We start from the raw sequence: 25,448 nt of genomic DNA on the forward strand, positions 1-25,448 counted from the left end.
CGTTTCCGTTGTTTGTCTCACTTGAAGCTACTCCCCAAGACAAAGACTCGACAGAGGAACGATCCGTAGACGACCCAAAGCCACCCAAAGAACCTCAACCCCAAGTCCGACATCTCCAGTTTCAACCTCATCCGATCGTCATGGCTCCCCTCAAGCCGCACTGGAAGCAGCCGTCCCACCCGGACATCCAGGAGGTTCTCGTCGCCGCCGACGGCGACAATGCCTTCACCACCAAGAGCATCTCCCGCATAGAGCTGCCGCCCTTTGCGCTATTTGCCCGCCTGTCCTCTCCGCCGTGCACGCCAGCCGCTGCGCCGACCTATGCCACCGTCCAGGTCTCCCGTGACCGGCACATCAACCTCAACAGCGATCTGCTGTACATCAACCACTCGTGCGAGCCGTCTTTGGTGGGGTCCCTCTCCCCTTTCCCTCTGCTCTTCCCGCTGATCCGTCTTCCCCGCTTCTCGTCTCGCTTCCTGACACGCCCATCCAGATCTTTGATACCGCAGGTCGGGCCGTCTGGGTAGGCCCCAAGGGCCTTCGCCCGGGCGATGAGCTCACCTTCTTCTACCCCTCCACGGAGTGGGACATGGCCCAGCCGTTCTCCTGCTTCTGCGGCACTGCCACCTGCCGCGGCCAGATCAGCGGCGCCCGCTCCATGCGGCGTGATCAGCTGGCCGGCCTGTGGCTGAACGCCCACATCTGGGACTTGCTCGGAGAGCAGGCAGGCGACCACCAAGAAAAGAGTGCAACCGTCTCGGCCTCGCCCACCGAGCTGGCCCTCGAGGAGATTCTGGCCAAGACCGAGGAGACGCTTCGCAAGGCCGACGAGGCTGCAGAGACCGCCCGCTTCGCACTGGCCACGTACCGTCACAGCGGTAACGCAAACGGAACAAACGGCACAAACGGCCACCATTATGGCGGAGCCGCCGACGACATCACCACCGCCAAAGGAGCGACTCGACGCGGACCGACGTCACGTGAGCTCAGCGGCGAAATGGGCGGTGATACTGTACGCACGTAAAAAGGGGGAACAGGCGACGGAGGAGGGTGAGGGAAGGTGCGATATGGCGAGGGCGGAAGGTGTCGTTCTTGGTCCAACCCAATATTCTAGTTTTCTTTTCGGATCCAACATCCGACCAACTCCAAGACCACGTTTTCATATACACCACGTTGCCAGCGTGAACTTTAGTCACGTCCATTGATCTCTACGGCGCGGAGAGCAAATGATAACGCCAGAAGGGAACCGACCGAGTATAAAAAAAGACAGTCTCGTCTGTACATTGCCCCAAACTCCCAAGCCATGCTCGCCGTATCAATAGAGCATTTATATAGCTGATCCCCCCAAAAACAATATGTAAAAGAATAGCACAAACTAGTGCAATAACGAGGGAAAGCACAAAGTACCCAAACGATAGCCGATAAGGGTAGATGAGAGAAGCCAAGCAAACCCCAGGACCAGCACCAGCCAGCCATTAGTAGCCCCAGAAGTGGCCGTCCCGTCGACCCTTCTCGCTACCGACGCCGCCGGCGTACTTGGCTTCTTCCTTTTCCCATGCCGTCCGCTCCGCATCGGCTCGTGCCAAATACGCCCGCGCAAACTTCCAAGCCTCCATGTCGCCAATGTTCCATGCCTCTACCGCATCGCGGATCGACTTACTCTTCTGGTCCTTGCTATCAGTCATCTGCTTCGCTTTGGCCAGCAGGTCACGCTCTATCACCAGCCTTTCCGGCGTCGCAATCGGCCCATCGTCCTTGTCGTGCTTTGGGGGCGGCAGCCGCTCCGGACCCGGCACAGGCGTCTGTGATTCACCCTTATCCAGGCCCTCCCCCAGCCTTGGCACTACAAAGCCGAATCGCCAGTCGACGTCCTCCGGCACCGGCTGCTCGGCTGCAAACCACAGCGTATGTGCTCGTGCGTATTGGCCAGCCACAGCCTCCTTAAACCGCAGCACGCGCCGCGCCGAGGATACTCCGGTACCCAGCAGCTCCTTCGTGATGTCGAACAGCCACACATCCCGCTGAGACTTGCGTCGCACCCACTTCACGTCGAGAGACCCCTGCTTGTGGGCCACTGACTGGTATGTGTATGGGTGTGGTACCGTGCCGATCGTGAACAGCGTCGACACGTTGCGGTATGTTGGCGGTGTATGCACAGGCATCGGCGACTTGGCCACGCACGGGTTGCATGTGAGGAAGTTCGGTGGGCATGACGACTCCAACGGCGTTGCCGAACACTGGACCAGGCGATTGGCCAGCCCCAAGGCCGGCTCCACGATCTGGGTCATGTATTCGGACTTTGGCTTGAGGACCGCAATGCCGCTTGAGAACGTGTTTTGCCAGGTGACGTGCAAATGTGAGTTGATCAGCTGGTTCAGCTTGAGCATGCCTTCTCCCCAGTTCTGCGAGATGGAGTCGCCCACTTTGGTGTACTTCATGGCGACAGTTTGTGCTTCGTAGAAAGCGAGAGAAGTAGGAGTCGAGTCAACTCTGAAGGGAAAATCTTTTGTTGGCTGTTTGTAGTCGTCCTCAACAGTCTTCAACTTCGGTGACTCTGCCTTTGGTGTGTCCACCTTTACAGGTTCAACGATGGCCCGGGCTGCATGTTGGACCGGTGCGGCTGCACCAGCTGCTGCAATCGGAACTGCAGCGACCGGGGCTGCAGCGACTGGCACCGCTGCTCCTGCGGCTGCTGCTGCTGCTGGCGGCGCTGCTGCTGCTGGCACTCCTGCTGCTGGCACTGCTGCTGCGGGCACTCCTGCTGCGGGCACTGCTGGCACTGGTGCCGCTGCTCCTACTGGTGCCGCCACGGCGGCTGGAGCTGCTGCCCCGGCCAACGCTGCTGCTCCAGCTGGTGCAGCCGCCACAGCTGGTGCCACTGCCTCAGCAGCTGCAACAGGAGCTACCTTTACGGCGGGAATCGCCTCGAGGAAGCTCTCGGAGTTGACGAGCAGAGGGTTGTCCAGGACCAGCTTGATAGCGCCAGCAATGTCCGCCTTAGAGCCGGCAAAGAGTCCATTGCCAAACCCCTCCCAGCGCGTCAGGATCGGGTATTCCCCCCGGCGCAAGAACGTGAGCAGAGCGTCATCTCGTGCACCCATGGGCAGCACGAGGTACTGCGCCAGCAGGCCGCCTCCCATGTTCTCCCAAGCCAGCCAGCGCATAATGTCTGCCTTGGCCGCGGGGGTGACCTTGAGGTGTTGAAGCTGCTCGTAACGCGGGTTGTTGATCGCCTCGCCCGAGCTGAGGATGATCGGACGGAAACCTTGTGCCCACCAAGCCCGACGCCAGGTGAGCAGCAGGGCGCTCTCGGCATCCCTCTTGGCCTTGTCGCGCTCGAGGGTGGCGTCGTAGTAACAATAGATCGGCGGACGCTCAGGCAGTGGGGGCAGCAGCGCGCGATCCTCGTCAAGGGTGTAGCTCGAGGAAAACGGCGTCGTGAGCCACGACCAGTGGGACGACCAGGACGAGCCCTTGTGCGACTCGCTGTCGAGACTTGGTGGTGCGTGTGATTTGGGACGGAACGGATGCAGCGCGCTGGACCATGCGTTGGATTGTCCCCCGAATTGCGGAAGGGAAAACTTGTGATCGGCAAACTTGGACAGGCTGGGACCAGTCGGTACTGCACTCGGGAGAGTGAAGATGACAGAGAAGACGGCAAAAATAAAGACGGCTGTTAGCAGGACGGTTATTCGTCGCGTCGTAATGGGCGGCAGTAGCCGCCCGAAGAGAACGTATTGCTTCGGCATCGCTGCGCCGTCTGGGCGCCGGTGTCTTATTATATCAGGGGGAGCAAGAGAAAGGAAATGTATGGTCAGATCCGATGAAGAAGAGGAAAAAGAATGTTTGGTAGGTGCGTCAATTCATGTCTCAGGAATGACTCTGTTGGTTCACTCGGTGCACGGCAGGCAAAACGACAAGCCGAACATGCCTTTGGGCTGTGATTCCGCGCGTTGAGAAGGGAAAGTGTTCACAGCTGCTGGAGAGCATCCTATGCGCGTCGGCCAGGGGTAGCGGCCCAAGTATCTCCACGTGATAGATCACGGGTCGTTCATGGACTGTCTTTATCAGAAGAAGCAAAGCTAACCCAATCTGACCAAGTGAGGGCTACAAAGTGGGTACCGAGTTTTCACACACACAAAATTTCTATTCCACGAAATTTCAACTTGTAGTTGGATTCTTTTTTTTTCCCTCCTCCATCTTGCAGCGACCACGACAGCATCCTTTCCAGCCATCACGCCGCCGCCCAGCAAAACCGACACAATGGCCAAGACCAACAAGAGTATGCGATAATCCCTGGCTTCCTTCTAGCTGTGCCGTCCTGCGCTCTCCCAATGCTGACTCCCGCAGACCTTCACTCCTCCCGGAGCAAGTCGCGCAAGGCGCACTTCACGGCGCCGTCCAGCGTCCGCCGCACCATCATGAGCGCCCCCCTGAGCAAGGAGCTGCGCGAGAAGTACAACGTAAGTCTTATCGCCTCGCTTGGGGATCTGCTTGCCAATGCGGAACGCAAATGCTGACGGATTTTGCATTCATAGGTCCGCAGCATCCCCATCCGCAAGGACGACGAGGTCACCATTGTTCGCGGCTCCAACAAGGACAAGGAGGGCAAGGTCACCTCGGTCTACCGCCTGAAGTACGTCATCCACATCGACCGTGTGTCTCGCGAGAAGGCCAACGGCCAGAGCGTGCCGCTGGGCATCCACCCCAGCAACGTCGTCATCACGAAGCTCAAGCTCGACAAGGACCGGGAGAGCATTCTGGCCCGGTCCAAGGCTGGCCGTGAGCAGCGCATCAAGGCCAAGGTCACCGCCTAAACGAATAGAAAAATCGAATTCCGGATGAACGAAAAAAAAACGTGAAAAAGGGCGTGCAATCGCCGGCTTCAGCCTTCTTCCTGATCTCCGACCTTTCCACGATTCCCTACCGCAAACCTCCTATACATACCCTCCTACAACGCGGCAATACGACCTCCGCTGAGTCTGTGTTCCTCTCCGAACATTCTTTTGTCTATTTTCATGGCGTCCATGGTAGGATCTGGGTGGCAGGAAAAAGATCCTTTTCGAGCAAACCATATGAAGAAAAGGAAAGCAAAGGAACAACAAAGAAGAGACAAACCTTTTTCTTGCTCAATGGCCATTTCACGTGCAACCAACAAGTGGAAAATTGCGTGAAATGCTCCATGGGAGGTCCTCCCGAAGATGTTTCCCACATTTCCTTTCCCCCATTCCTCTGGCTTTGGCAAAGCCACCCTCTCCCCTTTTCTACCTACGCCAACATCGTACAAAAACTGCGTAACCCGCATGTTGCAGCTGTGATGCGCCATGCAGATCCAAGTAAGTCAACAACCGCTAGATATCACCACGTTAACCACTTCCCATTGGTTTTCGAGGTAAACGACTAGCGAAGAGCAACCCGGCGTGAGGTTAAAAAATCGTACGCTCTTGCCTGCAGACTGTTAATGAAGGGGGCAACCTCGGTGACATTGTCATTCTGTGGGCGAGGAACATCCATGTAAAGCACAGCGGTGCGGACCGTAGTGAACATCGATGCAACTTGAGCTTTTTGAAGTTTAATGCAACAGAGCTCATGTTCAAGTCTACATAGTAATATTCAAGGCATCTGGTCAAATAACGAAAAAAAAAAAAAGGCTGTCCCTCCCATTTTACCGTTTGCTTCATCACAATGGTGCTTATTTGCATCGGATGCCCCCCAAACCACAATCTTAGAACATCTTTTGTTCATCCCCCTTGAGAAGTATGTTGCGATGGCCAAAACAGTAGCGTGTATTCGCTAGTTAATAATGTGCGGTATCACACCTCAGTGATCATTGCATTGAAAGCAACATGAAAGATGTGCGGAGAGCGATGAAGCCTATGGTTATCAGATGCCATTACTAAGTAAGGATATCAAAACACGCAAGAAAAGATAGTTTGTTGATAATGCGAGTCCCAAGTTGTTTGGGCCCTGCGGCAATGGTGCGTAGAGCTGTTGTGAATAATACCGAACGTATAAGAAGTTGCCAGAATGCGAGGCCGGCCTTAGAATGCAACTGCTATGGCCGCTTTATTGCGAATCCCAGTGCACTGGAAGGGCCGATGTTTGTTTGTTTCCCAAAGTGACGACATTTCGAAATTTTTGCTCCAAGGAAGTTGGGCCAACATCATCCGGTGGAGGTCGGTTCTCTCCAATCTTTCTCGACGGTGTGAGAAATACACTGCCTTCGTCCGACTTGATTGGAGATGGCTGGCCAGATGCATTAGGCGACGGGGCAATTGGACTCAGCGACGCAGCTAGCAGGCTCTCATAACCCGAGGAATACTGAGGCAAAATTCCTTGGGCCGTAGCCGATGAAAAAGAGCCAGGCAAGACGTCACTATTGCCCGAAATGTTTCTTCTTAGCATGTTGGGTAGAACGGTCGCTCTGTATATAGACCACTTGTTAGAAGCCAGAAAGCCGTTGCACTTTCGGAAAGAAACCTTACTTTGCTTGACCATCCACGTTCTTGCTATCTGAAGCACAATGGTTGGCGCCGACCGTCTTTGAGCAGCCGTCTTGCCGTAGAGATCTGTCCGTATTTTCCTCCTTGGGGCGTTTCTGAAAGACAGTTGGGTCAACAAATGCCACATAGGTGCTTGTGGGTGGGTTTTCTTACCAAAGTCACCTTGACACCCTTCCGCGATCTCACCACAAAGCCGGGTGTCAATAGATGGTGGGACTCGGGGTTCTTTGGAAAGGCCTCGAAGCCATAGTCAACCTCAGGGACTCCAATGGGAATGCTTCGACCTGGAACGCTGCATACACCATCGTCGTCGGGTATATCTCGCGTTGTAGCCGGAGGGTAGAAGTCCTTTCCATCAAATTTTGGAAGCCCCTCGCGAATGAACTGCGGTGCCTTGCCCCAGTAGAGGTAGCGAGCTCGAGTTTCATCATCATTTAGTTCCCTCTCGTAAACAAAATCGCTGCCTCGTGCGCTCCGAACATCCATGCCTGCTGGAAGCATACCGACGAGGTAGGGTCTCCCCAGCTTGGTCTGCTTCTCTGCTGGAAGAGAGGAGGAATAATTATTCTGGTCAGCGCTCGTGCGGCACTCTGCAGTTCGAGAATTAACTGTTGGGCTATCTTGTTGATAGATGTATTGAGGGCCATTGCTACCAAGATTTCGCGCATTCATAACGCAGTCTCTTCCACTGGACATGGCAGTTCGCGGCTCAAAAGGCGGAGCAAGAGCTGCACCAGTAGGGAGCGTAGATTTTTTGATAGGATCTGCAAACTGAACAGGGTGTTCGACTGGGTCGAAACTGAAGCACGCCTCGTTTCTCCTCCTGGATAAATTTGGAGGCTGCTGGCTACCACTGTCAGATCTCCTGGTACTACTGGACACTTGCCTCGAACTGGCCCCAGTATTGTATGTCTTGTCTGAGCTTTGAGAGGCTTGACGTGACGCTTCGTCAGTCCTGCTGTCTTTCCTGGGATAGTGAAGTTCCTCGAACAAAAGCTGGCTTTTGTTAAGGCTTTCAAATTTATCAATCTGAGACTGGAGCATGTCGATCGTCCTCTCCATTTCCTTCTCGTCGATCTGGTGCTTGTTGTAGTGGAGCTGGTCTTCATGATACTTCAATGAGTTACGGAGTAAATCAATCTGTTTTCTGCTGATGTCGCTCGGGCGGATCGACGAGATAGGGGGAGCCGACGGAGGGCGTATGCTTCCAGATGATGGCACCCGCGATGTAGCATCAACTCTCTGTGGTGCGCCGGTCAAGTTCATCGTTGACGGTGGCAGATGTGTAGGTCCCTGGAACGCGTGGTAGCTCATAGTAGCGGGAAACATGTGGCTCATGGAGGGATTGATCATTGCATTCGGAAAGGCGGCAATAGGAAACCCGGAATGGCCAATGAATCCGGGTGGCATGTATTGAGATTGGGAGCTTGAAGAAACAGGCTGAGGAAAGGCAGCTGCTGGAAAAGGGTACATGACCTGGCCATTGATCATAAACGGCTTCATGTGGTCAAACTGATCGGCTGTCACCTTCTCGGCCGTTTTTTCAGCAGCAGTTGTCTTTGCCTCAGACAGCTCATTCTCTTCTGCGTCACCTTCCGCATTCCCCTGAGAGGATTTGAAAGCGTTTGTTTGCGAGGTACGTATAGCGGTTCCCGAAGTGGCCGAGTGCTGGGGAAAATGAAGGCCTCCAGAGAGGCCGACCCCCAGAGGAAAGGGCATCATGGGTATCTGTGAAATAGAAGCAGGGTATTGAGGGTAGAAGTGTTGAGGCGGAACTGCAAACATGGGGATTGTCGGAGGATGGGAAGTTGTTGGAAAAGCGCCGTCAGGCTGGTGAGTCTGTTGACGAACAGGTTGACTGTTGGAGCTTTGGCTACCGCTTTCGGTTTTATCCTTGACGCGTTTCGACATTGGTGATGCACCTCGGGTATTGGGAACGATTCGCCCGCCAGCCGTAACACGAACGTGAGTAGGGGACACTACAGCTTTGTAAAATCGTTGGAACCCTTCGCTATGTTGAGCGTTGAGCCCTGTGGGTGCGGACAGTGGTTCAGCGGAGGTGGCTGCTTCCGAGTCTGTTCTGCCACGATATTTTCATTCCACTTCTGCAGGAAGACTGCCCATAGTCCCCCGACGCGGCTGATGGCGCAAAGAGCCTGTGTCGTCTGATGTGGCCGAGACGTCAAGTTTTCCCCTCACAGATGCAGCGTGATGAGAGGGCTGTGGGCGATGCTTGTAGCCACGACCAGGTATACGGGCTTCGTTTGCCATCGATCGATTAATTTGATTATGGACTCGAGCAGTTAGGAAAGCATAAACCTGAGCTGGAAGTAGGATAATTACCTTGATCACGGCCCTTCAGAGGTGCATCAGGCATTGTCATAGCTATTCCGTGTCCACGCAAGTCTAGAAGTTCTTCTATCGAATACGTGCGCGAGGACATGGCTGCAAGTATATCGACGAAGGCAAAAATGAAAGAGGTCCGGTGGGTATCCTGACTTTGCCAATGGAAAAGGGTCGGAACGGTGTCACCTTTTGAAGGTCGGGGCGGTATACAAGACAGAACAAAGCAAGTCAGCTGGCTGAGCGTGACGAGATGGGATTCCTGTTTGGTTAGTCTCTGAGCTTCTAACTGTGATAAGACAAACTTTTGAACAGAACAGCAATCTGCCCGGATTGTAAAGGCAGTGTCGGAGCCGGCAGAGATGGCGACCGATTTGCAGTGCTTGCTGCATTTTAGATAGTGTTTAATAGCAACACAGCAAGGAGCAGTCAACTCGAGATCATAAAATTGAAGCTCAAAAAGCCTGTCCACAAGGGTTTTGGCGCGCTTGCTATAGGTCGTGAATGACATTGGGAAGGGTAGCAGTAAGTCTGCAGGTTGACAGGATGTCTGGTTATGGACAAAATGGTGGCATACTATACTTTCGACAGCTTAATCGTATATTATTATGCCCCCACATTAGAGTAACAGGAGGTCGAAAGAGCCGAGACGGAGGAAATGACAAGGTGGAGGGTGAGCTCAGTTCCATCATTCGCAACCTCAATTATTCCAGATTCCAATTGCAATCACCGGACCGGTACTTGGGATGACGATAGGGAGAGGGGGGGAGGGGGGTGCTTTGGTGATAGTGCCCTTACCGCTTGACGAAGAGTGCAGGAGTAGACAAGATAACTGCCGAGACTGATTTCTTCAGAGCTCGAACGAGGTGGACGAGAAGATCACAGCCGGTGGGAGAGCAAGCTGGTTGCCTTGGCTAGTTTTTTTTCTTTGGCTGATCGATGACAGGAGGAAATAAACAGTGCGACCGATATGCATATGCGGCCTTCGTGTCAAAAAGTTCCAAGAAAAGAGGCAGTAAAAAGAAGCAAGCGAATCAAAGGAGGTTGGCAAGAGATGGACACGTCCGGAGGTATGAAGGAGGGAGTTTGGAAGATGGATGGGAGGATAAAGAGGGAGGAAAGAAGAAGTGCGAAGATTCATATTGAGCCACCTGAAGGTGGAGAAGACGGCAAAAAAATACACCCAGATTGTTCCTTCCTTTGAAGGCACATACAGGATAGCGAACGCATTGGGCGTGTGAGACTACGTAAGAGGAAAGAGGGTCTATTCACCGAAAAGAAAGAGAAAGAACAGGAAGTAAGAGGGTCTTTCAAGGATCGTTCTAGATACAAGAATATTGAAGAAATAACGAAAAGCCGAGTCACGCCTGGCTTGTATTCAAGAAAGGAAACAAATCCCGGGGTTTCTCTACGCGCAAACTGCAACACCTTGACAGATGCTTTATGGAAAGTAGGATGTGACCACCTTCCATGTAGGAGCAAAGTGTCATACTGAAACACGCGGCTTCCTCATTTCATAATTGATCAATGAAGTAATTAGTTTGTACTTTACTAGTGAACTGCGTCCAAACACTGAGGTTTCCACCAGGTTCTGCCCTTTCTGAAGCTGATGAGGTTGAGCTTCGATGTCCCTGATAAAGCGGAGACACGTGATAGTTAGTGGAAAACGGCTACTACGGCGAGGATCTCCCACGGAGCCAACAGCCAATAGTGAGAAAGACTGTGGGGAATTTGGCAGTTAGCTAGGTTTGGGCTAACGCGTGCAGCTCGTTGAGAGGTTACTCCTTTTCTACGACAACAGAGCGACAGCAGCTTGCACCGACGACCGCAGACACGCAAGGCTACGGCTTAGATTTCGACCGGAAGCCACAGGGGGCAGAGCCGAGTGCATTGCAAAGTTTGAGGTCTGACTTCTGTGAACGTTCTTCGGCAGAACCCATGTCCGGCACATCTCCAGCTACGCGTCCGGGATTTTAGGCACAGATTCGATGGAGGTCGCCGTTGGGCAGGTGATCCTGCTTGGCGATGGCCGGCGAGGCACGATCCGGTTTGTCGGGCAGACGCTCTTTGCGCCGGGCGACTGGGTGGGCGTGGAGCTGGAGACGACGACGGGCAAGAACAATGGCAGCGTGCAGGGCGAGCGATATTTCGACTGTGCAATGGGCCGGGGCATGTTTCTGCGTCCGAGTGCGGTAACGATTGTGGCGGTAGCGTCTGATGCGGATGACGACGACGAAGGGACAGACGACGCCCACGAGGGCGAAGAGACACAGACAGCCGTGCAAGTACCCAAATCGGTATCGGCAGCACGGCACTCGTCGGTAGGCTCGGCAGGCGGTGGCCGGAGGACGGCAACGGGAAACCGGCCAAGCGGCGTGTTTGCGTCAGGGCCGGGCAGCCGAACAAGCGGAATTGGGGCGGATGCTGGACTGGCCAGGCGGATGAGCATGAACGCGCCCAGTCCCAGCCCGCGGCCACGATCTCGGCCGACGAGCATTACGAGGGTGTGTATTTCGTAGAGCGTGCCTTGTGCTCCCGATTGCACCACGAGCCTCTTGACTGACTGGCTTCACTTGCGCGGATCAGCAGGCATCACCGACAAAACAATTGGGCACAGCCCCACCGTCTCGTACGACGACTCCTTCCAATGCCGGCCCCGGCCGTCCTCCGTCGACCAGCATCAGCCGGGCCGGCCGGGTATCGATGGGGACGTCGCGTACGTCGATGGGTCCACCGTCAGTGCCGACGTCACGAGCAGCCACACGCACATCGATGGCGCCAACGGCAGGGACGGCTACGCCGCGGTCGGTAAGCGGGACACCAGGCCGCATGACGAGTGGTAGGGCAAGCGGGCTGGGAGGAGCTATGGGAGGAACTGTGGGAGCAGCACATCCCAGGATGCGAAGCTCGAGCCGAGCAGCATCGGGCGAATTCGGTGGCGAGAGCAGCGGCGGCGGGGTGGTGGCTCGTGCGGCTCAGGTACGCAGAGCACGGACGAGTATGGACGGGCGGATCACGTCTCCGCCGAAGAGCAGCGACGAAGAGGTGCTGTCCCCGCAGCCTCGGAGCCCGGTGCGGACGCGGGCAGCGGCGCTGGAGAAGCTCACAGGGTCTGGGGCGGGAGCAACGCCACGGCACCGAGCGGCGGCACCGGTCGGAGGATCGACGGCGGGAGCGACAGGGTCACCGGCATCAGCATCAGCATCAGCAGCAGCAGCAGTAGCAGCAGCAGGGACGGGACGGCCTACGACGACAAACGCGGCAGCCCACCGGGAGGTGGAGGACCTGAAGGCGAAGCTGCGGGTGCTGGAGCGGAAGCGACTGGAAGACCGGGATAAGCTTAAGCAGCTGGACAAGCTGCAGGCGGACTGCGACAAGTACCAGGGAATCATCCAGAAGATCCAGGCCAAGTACCAGCCGCAGCAGCAGGAGAACGCGGAGCTGCGGCGGCAGCTGAAGGAGGCGGAGACGCGGATGGAATCGATCGAGACGCTGCAGGCGGACCACGACACGGCGATGGAGCTGTCGACGCTGGACCGGGAGATGGCAGAGGAGACGGCAGAAGTATACAAGGCGGAGCTGGACGCGGTGAAGCTGAAGAACGAAGAGCTGGAGGTGGAGATGGAGGAGCTGCGGCTGGAGAACGCGGAGATGTCGGAGGGGATGACGGCGGAGGAGAAGGCGAGTGCGGGATGGCTGCAGATGGAACGCAACAACGAGCGGCTGCGGTCGGCGCTGCTGCGACTACGAGATATGACACAACAGCAGGAGTCGGAGCTGCAGGACCAGATCAAAGGACTGGAGGAGGAGGTGACGGAGCTTTCGGGGATCAAGGCGCGACAGGCAGCGACGGCGGCACGACTGGAACAGAGCGAGGCGGCGGTGGAGGACCTGCGACAGCAGCTGGACGCGGCACAGGCGGCGGACGACATGATGATGGAACTAACGGAGCGCAACATGAGCCAAGCGGAACAGATGGAGGAGCTGAAGGCAGTAATCTCGGATCTGGAGAGCCTGAAGGAGATCAACGACGAGCTGGAGATCAATCACGTACAGAACGAGCGGGAGCTGCAGGAGGAGATCGACTTCAAGGCAGCAGTGATACAGGAGCAGGCACGACGGGCGGCACAACAGGAGGAGGCACTGGAGGACATGGAGTACGCGCTCTCACGCTTCCGGCAGATGGTGACGGGGCTGCAGAGCGACCTAGAGGACATGCGGGCGTCTCACGCGGTGACGGAAAACGAGTCAGAGCAGCTGAGCAGCAAGTCGCGGGCGATGATGGACCTGAACCTGAAGCTGCAGCTGTCGGCGGCGAAGGCGCAGGTGAAGACGATCGACCTAGAGCTGCGGCGGATGGAGGCGCAGGAGGCAGAGCAGCACCTGGCGATTGTGCGGCTGTTCTTGCCGGAGACGTATGTGGAGACAGACGGCAAGGCCGTGCTGGCACTGCTGCGATTCCGGCGGCTGGCCTTCAAGGCGGAGCTGGTCGGAGGATTTGTGCGAGAGCGGATCGGCCAACAAGGAGGAGGAGGGGAAGCAGCAGGCCGAGAAGACGACGTGTTGGCGGGCTGCGAAGTGGTGGACAAGCTGACGTGGGTGGCGGCCATGTGCACGCGATTTGCGGGAGCGATGGGACGGTGCTCGACAGAGCGATTCGGCCGGTTTGAAGGGGCTCTGTTTGAGCTGGAGCCGGTGGAGCGAGCGCTGAACGGATGGATCGACGGGCTGCGACGAGACGAGCTGAAGGAGCAGACGTGCGCGGCGGAGCTGCAGCGAACAATGGCGTTGCTGTCACACCTGGCGTCGGTGCACATGGAAGAGGGCCAAGGACAGCAGCAGGAAGACGTGGCGGAAGGGATGCACATGCGAGCAGTTCTGGTGCAGAGCCATCTGGAGACAGCAGCAGCGACGTTGCACGTGACCAGGGGAATGGTGCAGCGAGCAGTGCCTCCACGGGGAAGCGAAGACGAGGCGGCGCAGGAATTTGCGCAGCGGGCGGAGGCAGCGATTGCACAGACACGCAGTGCCAAGGTGGTAGCAGGCAAGATGGTACGGGCGTTGGAAGAGCTGCAGACGCGATCGCTGGCGCTGGAGCCGGAGATGGCAGAGGCGTTTGCGCAGTGCGAAGCAGCAGCAGGCGAGTTGGCGACTCTGGCCCGAAAGACAGGCGAGGCCGTGATGGAGGTGGTGACGAGGGAAGGGGGACATCGACGAGACGAGACAGGCGAACAGCAACACGACGACGAGGAGCAACACGACAGCAGCGGGCCAACATACGGAGACATGCAGAAGGTAGTGGCAGCAGCCGAAGGCGAGACAGCATCGGATTCGGGCGAGCTGTTTGGCGGCTACATCGGGCGGCTGCGGGCAGTGGCGACACAGGTGGCCGAGCTGGCCGGACTGTCAAGCGACCTGTCACAGACGGTGGAGTTTGAGCGAGCAGCAGCGCCATGGGTAGTGCGCAGTCAGGAGATGAGGGCGCCGAAGACGGTGGCAGTGGATGCAGAGGAAGAGCTGCGGCGGCTGCGCGAGGAGCACGCAGAGGCACGACGGATGATTGCACGACGCGACAACGACCTGGGGACGGCGCAGCTGAAGATCGAGACGCTGGAGAGCAAGATGCGCGATGCGCAGCACAAGGCAGCCGTGATGGCCGAGCTGGAGCGCACGGTAGCGGCCGAACAGGCATTTGGGCGCCAGCTCAAGGAGGATGTGCAGAAGCAGGACCGCGAGCTGAAGGCGCTGGAGGCGGAGCGAGACCGGTGGCGAAAGATGGCGAGCGAGGTCCGGCTGCTGGGAGGAGGAGAAGGAGAGGAGGAGGAGGAAGGAATGGAAGGAATGGAGGGACTCGAAGGAGGCGAAGGACTCGAGCGAGACATTGGTCACGGCCACCGCGCCAACACGCGGCTCACGCAGCGCAACAAGGAGCGTGCAGCGGCGACGGCGCGCGAGATGGACGGTCTACGCCACGAGATCGCCGGGCTGCAGGCGGCCGTCCGGTTTCTGCGTGAGGATAGCCGGCGTGCCCGCATGGCCGAACAGCCGGTATATGGCTGGCTGGCCGAGCCACTTTCATCACGTGGTGGCGCCACAAGCACAGCCACACGCACAGCCACAAAGGCGGCTCGTCGTGCGCGCGTCGCTGCCGAGGCCCGCGACGTTCTCGGCGAGCTCGTCCGCATGGCTGCCGATGCGCGGGTCTACGATCTCGAGGCTGAGCTGCCCGAAGACCGGCTCGCGTGGCGGCCTGCCCACACGTCGCCCGGCTACCAGGCCGCCCGCATGGCCGAGGACTACGCGGCGTGGCGCGCCTGGGAGGCGGCTGTCGTGCGCAAGGCGCAGGACGTGCTTCTGGAAGGAGGCGGCAGTCGTCATAATGCACAGGCACAGACGCCGGACGAGAGGACGGCGCGGCGGCTGGCCCACAGAGCAGCCACGGTGCGGCTGCAGCAAACACGGCTGCCGGCGGGCGAGGTCGACAAGACCGACGCAGACGGTCAAGTCCGGATTGCCAGCTGCTAAGGCAAACGAGCGAAGCGATACAAAGAGAGAGAAACGAGACGAAACGAGCGAAGCGAGGAAAAAAAGAAAGGGAACGTGTTAGATTAGTCAGCATATACCCGAAATGAAGAACACGTGACATTGCTATGATGAAAGATTGTGATACTCCTTATTACAGGCAACCCTATGACCGGCCCTTGCCCTTTCTCGTCTTCTTGGTGGTGGTGGGCGGCACGGGGGGTTCAGCGCCGCCAGAGAGGGCCTGCATGGCGCGCTGCATATCAGGCATGCCCGCGCCCATGCCGCCGAGGCCCCCCATGCCGGCCATGCCGGCCAGACCGGCCGGGCCACCCGATGGGCCACCGGGGCTGCCGGCGCCCTGCATTTCCTTGATGACGTCCTGAAAGAGGTTTTCGGAGACGCCGCCGCCGGTCATGGCGGGGCTGAGGTAAGGGACGAGGGGACCCATCTTCCAGCCGCGCGGCACGGCCGGTCGAGGGTAAGGCTGGCCGCGAGGGGGTGGTGGAGGGGCGCCACGGACCTGTTCACGCAGGCCGGCGCTGTCGTCGGTGGTGGGATGCGCGGCAAGGTGGCGGGCGACAAGAAGATAGAGATGGTGCTTGTTGTGGACGGTGGCGGTGGCGCTGGCGAGGTCGACCCGAACACGTCCCGGGTTGGCCCAGTCCTTCGGATGCGTCTTGGTCGGCTCAAAGACGGTGCGCAGACCCAAGTTGGCACAGGCCGTGACGATCTCACGAGCCAGCGGATTGGCCACGGCCAGTGCCCGACCAACGCGTCGACCCTCGGCTCGCGAACGCGCGCTGTCAAAATACACCGGATACAACGCCGCAAAACTGCCGTACGACGGCGGCGGTCCGTCGCCCAAAACTCGCTGCGCTGCCGCTGCTGCTGCGGCAGAGGCACGTGACGGCTGCGGTGGCTGTCTTTGTGTCTGTGTCTGCGTTGGCTTCGGCTGCTGCGTCTGGCTGCGTGGCTCTACCGCCCGCAGAATGTCGCCTTCGTCAAAGTCGTCAATGTCGCCCTCGGACGGGTCCGAGTACCCTTCGTCGCTGTCCTCGACCTCTTCGATGCGTGGGTGCGCCATGACTGAAATGTGCTGCTTGCTTGGCGGAGACTGTGAAAGAGACAGATCCTATCACTCTGTACTTCGTACACACAAATCCATTTGGTTTTTCCGTGGGTTTGGCGGGGCAATTTCAATGCCAGCTCCAGCTCACGGCTGGTCCCACTATTCTAAAGCTGTCGCACAGCCTCGCACGCCAACACAAGGCTGTCTCTCTCTCTCTTTCTTCCAATATATTCAATTCTTTCGCCCCAAGAACTAGACTTGCAATCTGAATCTCTCCCTACACTCATCCCGTCTTCCACTATACAGGTAATGACCGTCTTTCCTATCGCCCCCTATATAACTTAATTCTCGTAAGTGACTGTCTGCCACGCTTAATAAGCAGCCTGTCTGGCTGCTCGATCGGTTCGTCTTAAAGTCGGTTTAATCGCGGCTGCTGTAGCTGCGAAACTTTGTATGAGGCGGATGCTCGTGTTCCTCAAACTTGCAGTAAGGGTGCATGCAGTAACCGTCTTGCACGCTCGGACACTGTATTGTGAGCATAAAAGCAACAAAGACAAGGGTTGGGGCAACAAGACAGAAACATACGTGATGCCCGTAGATGCAGTCGTCCACATCGCAGTCCTGGCCGCTGGTACACGGGCTGACACGGCTCATGTACGTCAGCGCCGCCACCTCGTCAGCCGACGGCTTGGTCGGGTGCACGTACGGACAGCTGTCGCCCTTGGGACACCACCGCAGCAGCACAAACTTGTTGCACAGCTTGTGTGGTCGCATCCGCACCGACTCCACCACCGCCATGCTGTATGTAATCGGCGAGTCCAGCCCACGCGGCCCCGGATTCCACTGCGCCTGTGCCTGTCGTTTGGCTGCCATTGCCGTCGCCGCTGCTGCTGCCTCGCGCTGCTGCAGCTGCTTCGCTGTCTGCGACGGGAACACCAGCTTCGGTGGCGGCGATGCCTTGGGTGTCGCCGTCGTCCTGGTCGTGTAAGAAGGCGGCACTGTTGTCGGAATTGTAGCCGGTGCCGGTGGTGTCGATTGCGGTGTCGCCTGGGCTGCCGACGAAGACGACGAACTGTCCCGTCGGCCTTGCTCGACCGATACTGCAGCTGCGGCTGCCGGTCTCTGCACGCTCGTAGCCACCGTTCGCTCTATCGCTACCAGCTTCTCATTATGGAAGACCGTGGCGGTCAGCTTGTGGATCGCCACCTTGGCCGCCACCAGCTCTGGCACCGTCGGCGAGCCTTCCAGGATGACGATCCGGTCGCGCGTCTGGCCCACGCTGATAATCTCGTCGAGGAACGGCGCATAGCCCGAGTCGTGCGATATGCCCAGCGCCAACATCTTGCAGTTGGGGTTCTTAAGATGCCAGCTTGCAGCTCCTGCAAGTGTTAGATGGGTATAAGTCACACGGCCGAACGGTCACACCATGCTTGCCTCTAATTTTGGAGTCGGCCCTCTCCTTGCCGTAACCGACGTCGATAAAGTCAAACGAGGCCTTTGTCTGCGTAAATCCCTGTGTAAAGTCCCGCATCAGGTCCGTGCTGGCCAGCCAGCCCGCCCGCCGCATCGCGCCCGCCAGCCCGGCCAGATTTGCGTACACCGTGGCCACCACCTCAATATTGTCGGGCTGGTCGTTGATATTTCGCTTGGCTACCGACGCAATGGCCGCACGCAGCGCCGAGGCCGCCTTCTTGCCGCCCTCGATGCCTTGCTTGATAAATTCTTCTTTGAACTGGCCGGGTTAGAACAAGAGAGAGAGGCCTCGACCAACACGCCGGAAAGACCGGGACCACGTACCAATAAACCGTCACCGTCTATCAATATGCTCACGTAAGGGTTGCTGTTCTGGACCGTGTCAGCTGCTGCTCACAGTCGTGTGGGCGTCGCCAGCCGTTCGCACCTTTAATATATCATTGCTCTTCTGCAGCTCTTCGATGGCTACATCGCGCAGTCGGAGTTCCTCCTGGAGGTCGCGCCGTGACTTGGTGGCATGCTTCAGGTCGAGCTCGGCATCGTGCAGATCTTTGCGCAGCTGGCTCTCCTCCATCATAAATGACGCCTCGCGCCGCTTGCAGTAAGTGATCAAGTCCTAGGCAGCAGACAGGTGAGCAGGTGGGGGAGAAACAGCAGGGCAGGTCGTCGACATGAGTCGACGGCAGACAGGCCGTGCAGGCGCACAAGCACGCAGGCAGCCGACGGAAAGGGGGGCACAAGGCTGTATACCTCGATGAGGCTGCTACTGTTGTCATTGTAGTACCGTAGCATGGCAAATCGCTCATCAAAATCGATGGCTTTGACTGGTAGACGCTCCATGGTCGCGGCGTCGTCTTGAGCAGGCGATGCTATGGCGACCAGACTAAAAAACTAAAACAGAAATCGAGACTAGGTCCGTCTTTTCCTTCATTCGCAGCTCTGAAAAGCGCAGTGGGAAGCCGGGTTGGGTTTCGTAAAGTGTGCCTTGGGCACAGTGGAGAAAAGAGGAAAACAGGAACGGCCAGTTTGGTACGGAGTAAAGAGGACAGAGGCGGATAATGTGACGTAGGAGAGAACGAGGGAGAGATGGGGAAGCCGGAATTGGATCATCTTACGATGAAAACGCCCTTCTGCATTTACATACGTCTGGTCCTGTTCGATTGTGATAAAAGGGCAGGGAGCCGGAAAGGGAAAGAGGGGTAGGGAATGGGCAGCGGGCGAGCAGCGTGGCGGGAAGGAACAGTGAGGAGGAATTTCTCCATGCTCACCACTGCTGCACAATGTCGGGCATGTCAGAAAATGCGCCTGGCGAGCAACGCCAGATCCGGCTTAGCGGAGTCGGGCTGCCGTTAGGCTTCCTGCCAAGCCACAGCGAAGCCCCACTGAACGAGATTCAATATGTTCGTCTTTGTTATACACTATCCAGACCGGCCTTTTGCGTAACATTCTGACAATCAACGCCTGTAACCGAGAGTCGCTCCTTTCTTCCTTTCATTTTATTTCCTTCTTTTCTTCCTGTTTTCCGTAACCGCTCAGTCCCGTGTCCTAAAAGGGCGTGTAGATGTTGAGCAGTCCCCAGATGCTATTGCTCGCAAAGTCGCCCTCAAACTGCCACGGCACTGCTGTCCCGTCAATGGATGTTGCCGCCGCCGCCGCCGCTGCTTCTAGATCATCACCGCCGCCACCGCCATCGCCATCGCCATCGCCATCGCCATCGCCATCGCCATCGCCATCGCCATCGCCATCGCCCCCGACACCCGCTGGCTCCACCGAAACGACGTTCTGGCCGTTCTCGCCGCCCAGAGACCCTGCCCACGTCGGCATGGCGGTCGTGCCATCGCTGACGCCCATCAGGATGTTGTATGTCAGGTCGCCGGTCGGGCAGATCGGCTGGAACGACGTCCAGTCGAAGCCGTCGGGGAAGATCGTGTCCAGGTCAAAGGGCGCGAGCGTGCTGCTGTCTGCGATGGCTGTGTCTTGTAGTGCTGGATCCAGGAGCGTTTGTGGTTGTGGTGGTGGTGCTGCTGCTGCTTCGGCGGCCGCCATGGCTGCGCCAAACACGTCCGTGGCCACGCTGGCCGCGCTGGACGGACCCGAGACCGACGAGAACGCACCGGGCGTCGGCTCGCTGCTAGACGATGAAGAAGCCGAGGGCGAGGGGCCGGTGACGACGTCTTCCCTGGTCATGGCCGCCGTTCCGCCCAGCAGCGGCGTCCCCTCGTCCTGGAGGCTGGGATCGATGTTGCTGAGCGTCAGCAGGTCGATAGACGTGGCATTGTTGCTGTTGCTGCCATTTGTCATGTCGGCTGCGCTGCCACCGTTTGGTGCGCTGCAGCTGCTGCTGCCGCCGCCTTCTAGAAAGCGGATCCCTAGCGTCTTGCGCAGCCGCAGGTAGATGGCCTGCAGGACGCCGAGGGCCGAGCGAGCCAGGCTGAAGTGGTCGGCCATCAGCTCGAAGCGCTCGACGGACCAGCGGAAGTGCTGGATGGTGGCTGGGATTAGTTCTGGGTGCTCGCGTGGGAAGAGGATGTAGATGGAGGCCAGCAGGACCAGCGAGTCGAAGGTGCCGAAGAAGAGCGAGAACATGCGGTATTGTTGCGGCCGCAGCGTGGCAAAGTGCACGCGCTGGACCTGCAGCATGGCCAGACAGGCGTGCAGGCCCTCGGTCCGACTGCGGGCCCGCGTGAAGACGTAGTGGCGGTGCAGCGCGATCAGGTTGAATACGGTCACCTGCGGCAGGGCCACGCGCACGGCCGGCAGCCAGTGGCACTCGGGCAGCCCGTCAAAGCGTCGGTCCGGGTTCTCGAGCCGGAAGTACGGCGGCATGGCCGCCTGCAACTGCACGAGCTCGTCGTGCAGCGCGTCCACGGCCCCAAAGTCACGTGGCACTGGGCCGTCTTTTTCCAGTGCCAGGATCGCCCGCAGCGGCTCGATCGCCTGGAAGGCCCAGATGGCTCGTGTCAGCGGCGTCGGCGCGTCGTCCTCACCGCGTGGCTGCACCGGCATCGTTGCCCGCTCTGCCTGTGATGTTGGCAGCACGCAGTCCACCGGCAGCACCGGTCTGTCCGACAGGTCCACCGTCGTCGGCCGTCCCAGCACCACGCCCATGTGCACGTCCCAGCTGACCAGCGTCATCCACGTCCGTCGTCGGCTCTGGATCTCCCACTCGTTCGCCAGCACTGCCTCGGCCGTCTGTGTCCATGGCTTTGGGTCCAGGCTGGTGCGGTGCAGCCCAATCTCCTGTGCGTCCCGGATGGCGCTCCCGATCGCGTGCCATGCCTCCGTGATCAGGGCCACGTACTTGAGGAAGGCGGCCCGCAGAAAGGCTGCCATCACCGTCGTCAGTGACATCTGCCGCTTGCCCAGCAGTGCTAGGATTGCGTTGCCCGCCTCGCTGTAGTCCATCGCCAGGCTGTCCAGCGTCGTGTTGCCGGGGTGCTTGATCGGGTCGAAGAAGCCGTCCGGGTCGTCGGCTGGCAGCACCAGCAGCCCGACGGCCAGCACCTGGAAGAGCAGGGCCGGGAACGCCCGCAGGTCGGCCGACAGCTGGTGTGGCGGCTGCAGCGTGCCGAACGGACCTGTTGCTCCGTCGCTCCAGTCGGCCAGCCGCTGGAGAAAGACGTCCTCGTCGAGTGCGTAGTAGTGCCAGTTGAAATCGTGAAAATACACCTCCACGAGCCGGTCGATGTACTGTCGGGGGGGCAGCTCGCGGATGAGCGACCGATACCGGTCTGTTACGGCGTAGGGGTCGCCAGTCTGGGAGTGACTGTGGTTGTGATTGTGCGGATGAGCGTGAGGCTGGCTGAGGGCCTGTTCCTGCGGCTGTTGTGACTGCAGATACTGCTGTTCAGCCAGAGCGGCTGCCTCGGCTGTCGTCGTCGTCACGATGCCACCGCCGCCGTCCTCGATCAGGCCCGAGAGCCGATCGAGGTCGCTGCCTCGGCTGTCGATGCCACCAATGCCGCCAATGCTGCCGATGCCGCTGATGCTGACAAGGCCGTCCAGGCCGTCCAGGCTTCCAATGCTGCCACTGCCGCTGCCGCTGCCACTGCCGCTCCGACGTCCGTGTCCGTGGCCGTCGATCTTGCGCAGGAAGCCGAGCGTGTTGTCGGCCGTGTGGGCATAGCCGAAGCCGGCTGCCTTGACCGGAAGGCTGCCTCCTTCCTGCAGTGAGCGGCCGTACGTGGCCGCCTCAATTACGCGCATGTGGTGGCGCTCGTGCGACATTGCCGTCGTCTCGTAGTGACAGCTCGTCTCCATCTTGCGGTCTACGCACGCCCGGCACGGCTGGTTGCGGTCACACTTCTGCTTTCGCCGGTGACATTCGGCGCATGAGACCACCCGCCGCTTGCGCTTTCGTGGCGGTCCCAATCCGCCGTCACCTGCTGCTGGTGGTGACATCGACATCGACATCGACGCTGCTGCTGCCGCTGCTGCGTGCTCGTCCTCGGTCCCGGCGCTCTCGGCCGCGCTTGAGCGGCGCTTCACCGCGCGCGCAGTCATTCTGTCGTCTGCTCAGACTGTGTTCTTCTGTTCTGTCTCTTCTCCTGCTATCTTTCTCTGCTTCCGAGGCAATTCGGGGTAGCGTCGGCTTATGGCGTCACGCAGAGCTCCGTTGCCGCAGCTGGGCCTGTCGTGCTTGTCGTCCCTGTCGTCTCGGCGTCGTCTCGTCGCCTCAATCGTCGTCGGTGAGCATGGAATGCTGTGAAAAAAAGAGAAAATCACAGCCAGAGCAACGCAAAGGTGGCTCAGTTTCAACGACAGAAACCTGGCGGGGAAAGTGCCAGTCACCAGTTGCTGTTACTAATTAGACAAATGCAAAAAAAGGAAGCAGCAACCCCACCCTCCCGGTTTTGCAAGCTCGTTTTGCAACTCCTCCCTCTTCCCCCCCCCCCCCCCCCTGGCTGGATCTTAGCGCCCTTATCTCCGGAGGGGCCCGCATTCTTTGACGCCTTGGCTGCTGGCACTTTGCAGCCTCGCCAGCTTACAACAAAGCCGACAGAACGATGCACTGTCCGTCTGTCTTCTGGTGACTGGACGAGAAAAGAGAATAGTCCAATGTTCAACATGGCCATGGTATAGAAAAAAAACATGATAGAAAAACGTGAGCAGACCCTTGCTTTTGTTTGTTCGCTATTTCCCAGAGTATGCCGCCTGCCTCCTACTTCTCCGTGTTCTCCGCGCTTCCCGTGCTTCCAGTGCTCCCGTGCTCCTGTGCTCCTGTGCTCTCCGCCTGTCGCTTTCTATCCTCGTGCTCAGTCCTCCTTCAGCCGCGCCAGATACGCCTTCCAGGCCCTCCGCCGGTACCGTTCCGCCTCCGACGGCGGGTCGGCCGCGTTGACGATGCCGCGGCCAACAATGACAATGTCTGAGCCGCAGACGCCGACCAGCTTAGCCGGCGTGTTGTACTGCTGGCCGAGTCCATCGCCGGCCAGCGTACTGGCTGTGTTGTCGGCCGCCCGCTCCTCCTCGGGCGACGGCAACTTGCAACCCGGCGTCAGGTGTATGAACGTGTCGTCTGGCAGCACGTTGAGGTTCTGCTGCGCGATGAAGCCGGCCACGAAGCCGGTGTGCGCCCGTGCCGCTTCCACGCAGGCCTGCGTGTACGCCGGCGTCATCAGGTTGCCCTTGGACGACATCTGGGCCAACAAGAGGATCCCGCGTTCCAGCGGCGCCTCCTCGAGGCCATCGTACACCGAGCTGTCGTTGTGTGCTACCTCCATGCTGCTCTCGGCCGGTCCGTCCTCCGGTATGCTGATGTTGTTCATGTTGCAGCCGCATCCGGATGCCGACGAGGTCGAGCCGCGGCCGCCGCGACCACAGCCGCCGCTCAGGCTGTTGCTCGAGCTGTTGTTGTTCTCGCGCGGAAGCCGCGGCGACTCGACCGGCTCAAAGTGCTGCGTCACGGCCGTCGTGATCGATACGATGCTGCTCTTGCGTCCGTCCATCGCCCGGCCGTGTTCCGGCAGCGGTGGGAAGGTGTGCTCGCCGTCCAGCTGCGAGAGCGAATCGCTGTCGCCGTGAAAGCCTGTAATATCGCCGCTCCCGCTGCCGTTGCCGCTGTTGCCGGCGTCCTCGTAGCTCTCCAGTACCGGCGTGCCGACCGTCACGGACGTCTTGACCTCGTAGTGGATGCGCTCGCGCCAGTGGGCGGCTGCGTCAGCCAGCGCCGTCACCGCGGCGGCACCGGCGTCCATGTTGACCGTCACCAGGTGCGCCCACTCGATGATGCGTGCCGTGCCGGCCGTGTACTGCTGCTGCGCCGTCTTGCCAATGTCGGCAAACTTGCGGTCCTCAAACAGGAGGAAGCCGTGCTTGCGGCCCAGTGCGGCCAGCTGCGCGCCCGTGCCTGTCTGCGGGTTGTAGTCCCAGCCTGAGACGATGTCGTAGTGGGTCTTGAGCACGACGATCGACGGGCCCACACGGTCGGCCAGCAGGAGCAGCTCGCGGGCTGTAGACACGTCGGCGCTGAGGCAGAGGTTGGATGCCTTGGCCACCATCAGCCGGTAGAGATAGGCCGTCAGTGGGTGGGCGGCGGTGTCGGCCCGCTGGCCAAAGGGCGTCGAGAAGGATGCGTGTTGGGCGGCCATTGGGCTGACGACGACGAAGCAGAGCGGTAAGGGAGGGAAGAGGAGGACGAGGAGAACGACGACGACAGGGAGAATAAACAACGACAACAGAGAGAGGATGAGCAGGCACGGGGTATATGAACAACAGACGAAGAGTCCAGGAGGTGGAGAAGACAGGAAAAAGGATGGGGTAATAATATTGGGCTCAGAAAAAGGAACGCAACGGCAGATAGACGTCAGAGGAGAGGGGAGTCCTCTGAAGGTGGACAGATTTTTTTTGCTTCCCACCAGACGGGCGGACGATAGCGCACAAGACTGCACGAGTAGAGTATAGCGCCGCGGAGGGTAAAAATGGAGAAGAGACCGAAGGGGAAAGCGTGGCGTATTTTATATGCTTAAGAGTGCAGGAAGGAGGCCGAGGGGAAAGAAAAAGAGTGAAGACAGGAACGAGGACGATGGGAGAGTCTGTCTATGGGGGAGAGCCAGACGAGAGATGACAGATGACAGGCGAGAGATGACAGACGAAAGAGAGAACAGACGAGAGGAGACAGGAGGACCGAAGATCGGGTGAAAGCCAACGGCCTGGCCGAGAACAGAAGGGGCGGTCAGAATTCATGGGCTTACCTACTCGTATTCCAATGTATCCAAAGACAGCAGAGACAGGTCTCTCCGGTGTGTAATGCCAAACACTGGAGTATGTAAGCGCTTCACACCGGTTGGCACATGTCTCAGCGCTGCAGCCAGCCACCACGGCCGCCAGCCAGACAGGCACAGGCTGCCGCCGACACGTCGGGGAGCGAGCCGACAAGACAAGAAGCAGCACCCAACAGCCGTTCCCAGACCTCTTGCCGCACTGACCATTTTTTTCTCAGCAAGTGGGGGGGCTATTGGGTGGGCCCAAGCACGCTAGGACGCTGGCTAACATGCCCCCAAGGGTCCCGACGGTGCGGTAGTATCCAGTGCGAC

At 58.7% G+C, this 25,448-nt stretch overlaps 9 protein-coding genes across 9 annotated transcripts; 3 read left to right on the forward strand and 6 right to left on the reverse strand.

Moving 5' to 3' along the window:
* Positions 1 to 140: 140 nt before the first annotated feature.
* CMQ_792 (uncharacterized protein) lies at positions 141 to 1,024 on the forward strand (the record flags this gene model as incomplete). The annotated part of the gene is made up of 2 exons (XM_014317871.1): positions 141 to 407; positions 494 to 1,024. 2 exons carry the CDS (start codon positions 141 to 143, stop codon positions 1,022 to 1,024), a joined length of 798 nt encoding a protein of 265 aa, XP_014173346.1.
* Positions 1,025 to 1,475: 451 nt separating this feature from the next.
* Positions 1,476 to 3,749, reverse strand: CMQ_1198 (uncharacterized protein; the record flags this gene model as incomplete). The annotated part of the gene is made up of 2 exons (XM_014318277.1): positions 1,476 to 2,573; positions 2,913 to 3,749. 2 exons carry the CDS (start codon positions 3,747 to 3,749, stop codon positions 1,476 to 1,478), a joined length of 1,935 nt encoding a protein of 644 aa, XP_014173752.1.
* Positions 3,750 to 4,263: 514 nt separating this feature from the next.
* On the forward strand, positions 4,264 to 4,817 carry CMQ_1445 (ribosomal protein l26; the record flags this gene model as incomplete). Its single annotated transcript, XM_014318524.1, has 3 exons — positions 4,264 to 4,282; positions 4,351 to 4,463; positions 4,539 to 4,817. 3 exons carry the CDS (start codon positions 4,264 to 4,266, stop codon positions 4,815 to 4,817), a joined length of 411 nt encoding a protein of 136 aa, XP_014173999.1.
* A 1,664-nt stretch (positions 4,818 to 6,481) lies between these two features.
* On the reverse strand, positions 6,482 to 8,414 carry CMQ_421 (uncharacterized protein; the record flags this gene model as incomplete). The annotated part of the gene is made up of 2 exons (XM_014317500.1): positions 6,482 to 6,598; positions 6,657 to 8,414. The coding sequence occupies 2 exons, from the start codon at positions 8,412 to 8,414 to the stop codon at positions 6,482 to 6,484; spliced, it is 1,875 nt and encodes a 624-aa protein (XP_014172975.1).
* A 2,420-nt stretch (positions 8,415 to 10,834) lies between these two features.
* Positions 10,835 to 15,371, forward strand: CMQ_567 (dynactin, dynein-associated polypeptide ro-3; the record flags this gene model as incomplete). The annotated part of the gene is made up of 3 exons (XM_014317646.1): positions 10,835 to 11,167; positions 11,284 to 11,350; positions 11,734 to 15,371. The coding sequence occupies 3 exons, from the start codon at positions 10,835 to 10,837 to the stop codon at positions 15,369 to 15,371; spliced, it is 4,038 nt and encodes a 1,345-aa protein (XP_014173121.1).
* Positions 15,372 to 15,534: 163 nt separating this feature from the next.
* CMQ_1566 (signal recognition particle) lies at positions 15,535 to 16,455 on the reverse strand (the record flags this gene model as incomplete). The annotated part of the gene is made up of 1 exon (XM_014318645.1): positions 15,535 to 16,455. One exon carries the CDS (start codon positions 16,453 to 16,455, stop codon positions 15,535 to 15,537), a length of 921 nt encoding a protein of 306 aa, XP_014174120.1.
* A 405-nt stretch (positions 16,456 to 16,860) lies between these two features.
* Positions 16,861 to 19,204, reverse strand: CMQ_957 (ccch zinc finger DNA-binding protein; the record flags this gene model as incomplete). Its single annotated transcript, XM_014318036.1, has 6 exons — positions 16,861 to 16,965; positions 17,026 to 17,819; positions 17,866 to 18,172; positions 18,311 to 18,529; positions 18,664 to 18,796; positions 19,182 to 19,204. The coding sequence occupies 6 exons, from the start codon at positions 19,202 to 19,204 to the stop codon at positions 16,861 to 16,863; spliced, it is 1,581 nt and encodes a 526-aa protein (XP_014173511.1).
* A 254-nt stretch (positions 19,205 to 19,458) lies between these two features.
* Positions 19,459 to 22,416, reverse strand: CMQ_1332 (uncharacterized protein; the record flags this gene model as incomplete). The annotated part of the gene is made up of 1 exon (XM_014318411.1): positions 19,459 to 22,416. The coding sequence occupies one exon, from the start codon at positions 22,414 to 22,416 to the stop codon at positions 19,459 to 19,461; it is 2,958 nt and encodes a 985-aa protein (XP_014173886.1).
* Positions 22,417 to 23,168: 752 nt separating this feature from the next.
* On the reverse strand, positions 23,169 to 24,503 carry CMQ_730 (orotidine-5 -phosphate decarboxylase; the record flags this gene model as incomplete). Its single annotated transcript, XM_014317809.1, has 1 exon — positions 23,169 to 24,503. One exon carries the CDS (start codon positions 24,501 to 24,503, stop codon positions 23,169 to 23,171), a length of 1,335 nt encoding a protein of 444 aa, XP_014173284.1.
* Positions 24,504 to 25,448: the final 945 nt, after the last annotated feature.

This window comes from Grosmannia clavigera, assembly GCF_000143105.1.
Source record: "Grosmannia clavigera kw1407 unplaced genomic scaffold GCSC_140, whole genome shotgun sequence".
NCBI classification, from domain to species: Eukaryota; Fungi; Ascomycota; class Sordariomycetes; order Ophiostomatales; family Ophiostomataceae; genus Leptographium; species Leptographium clavigerum.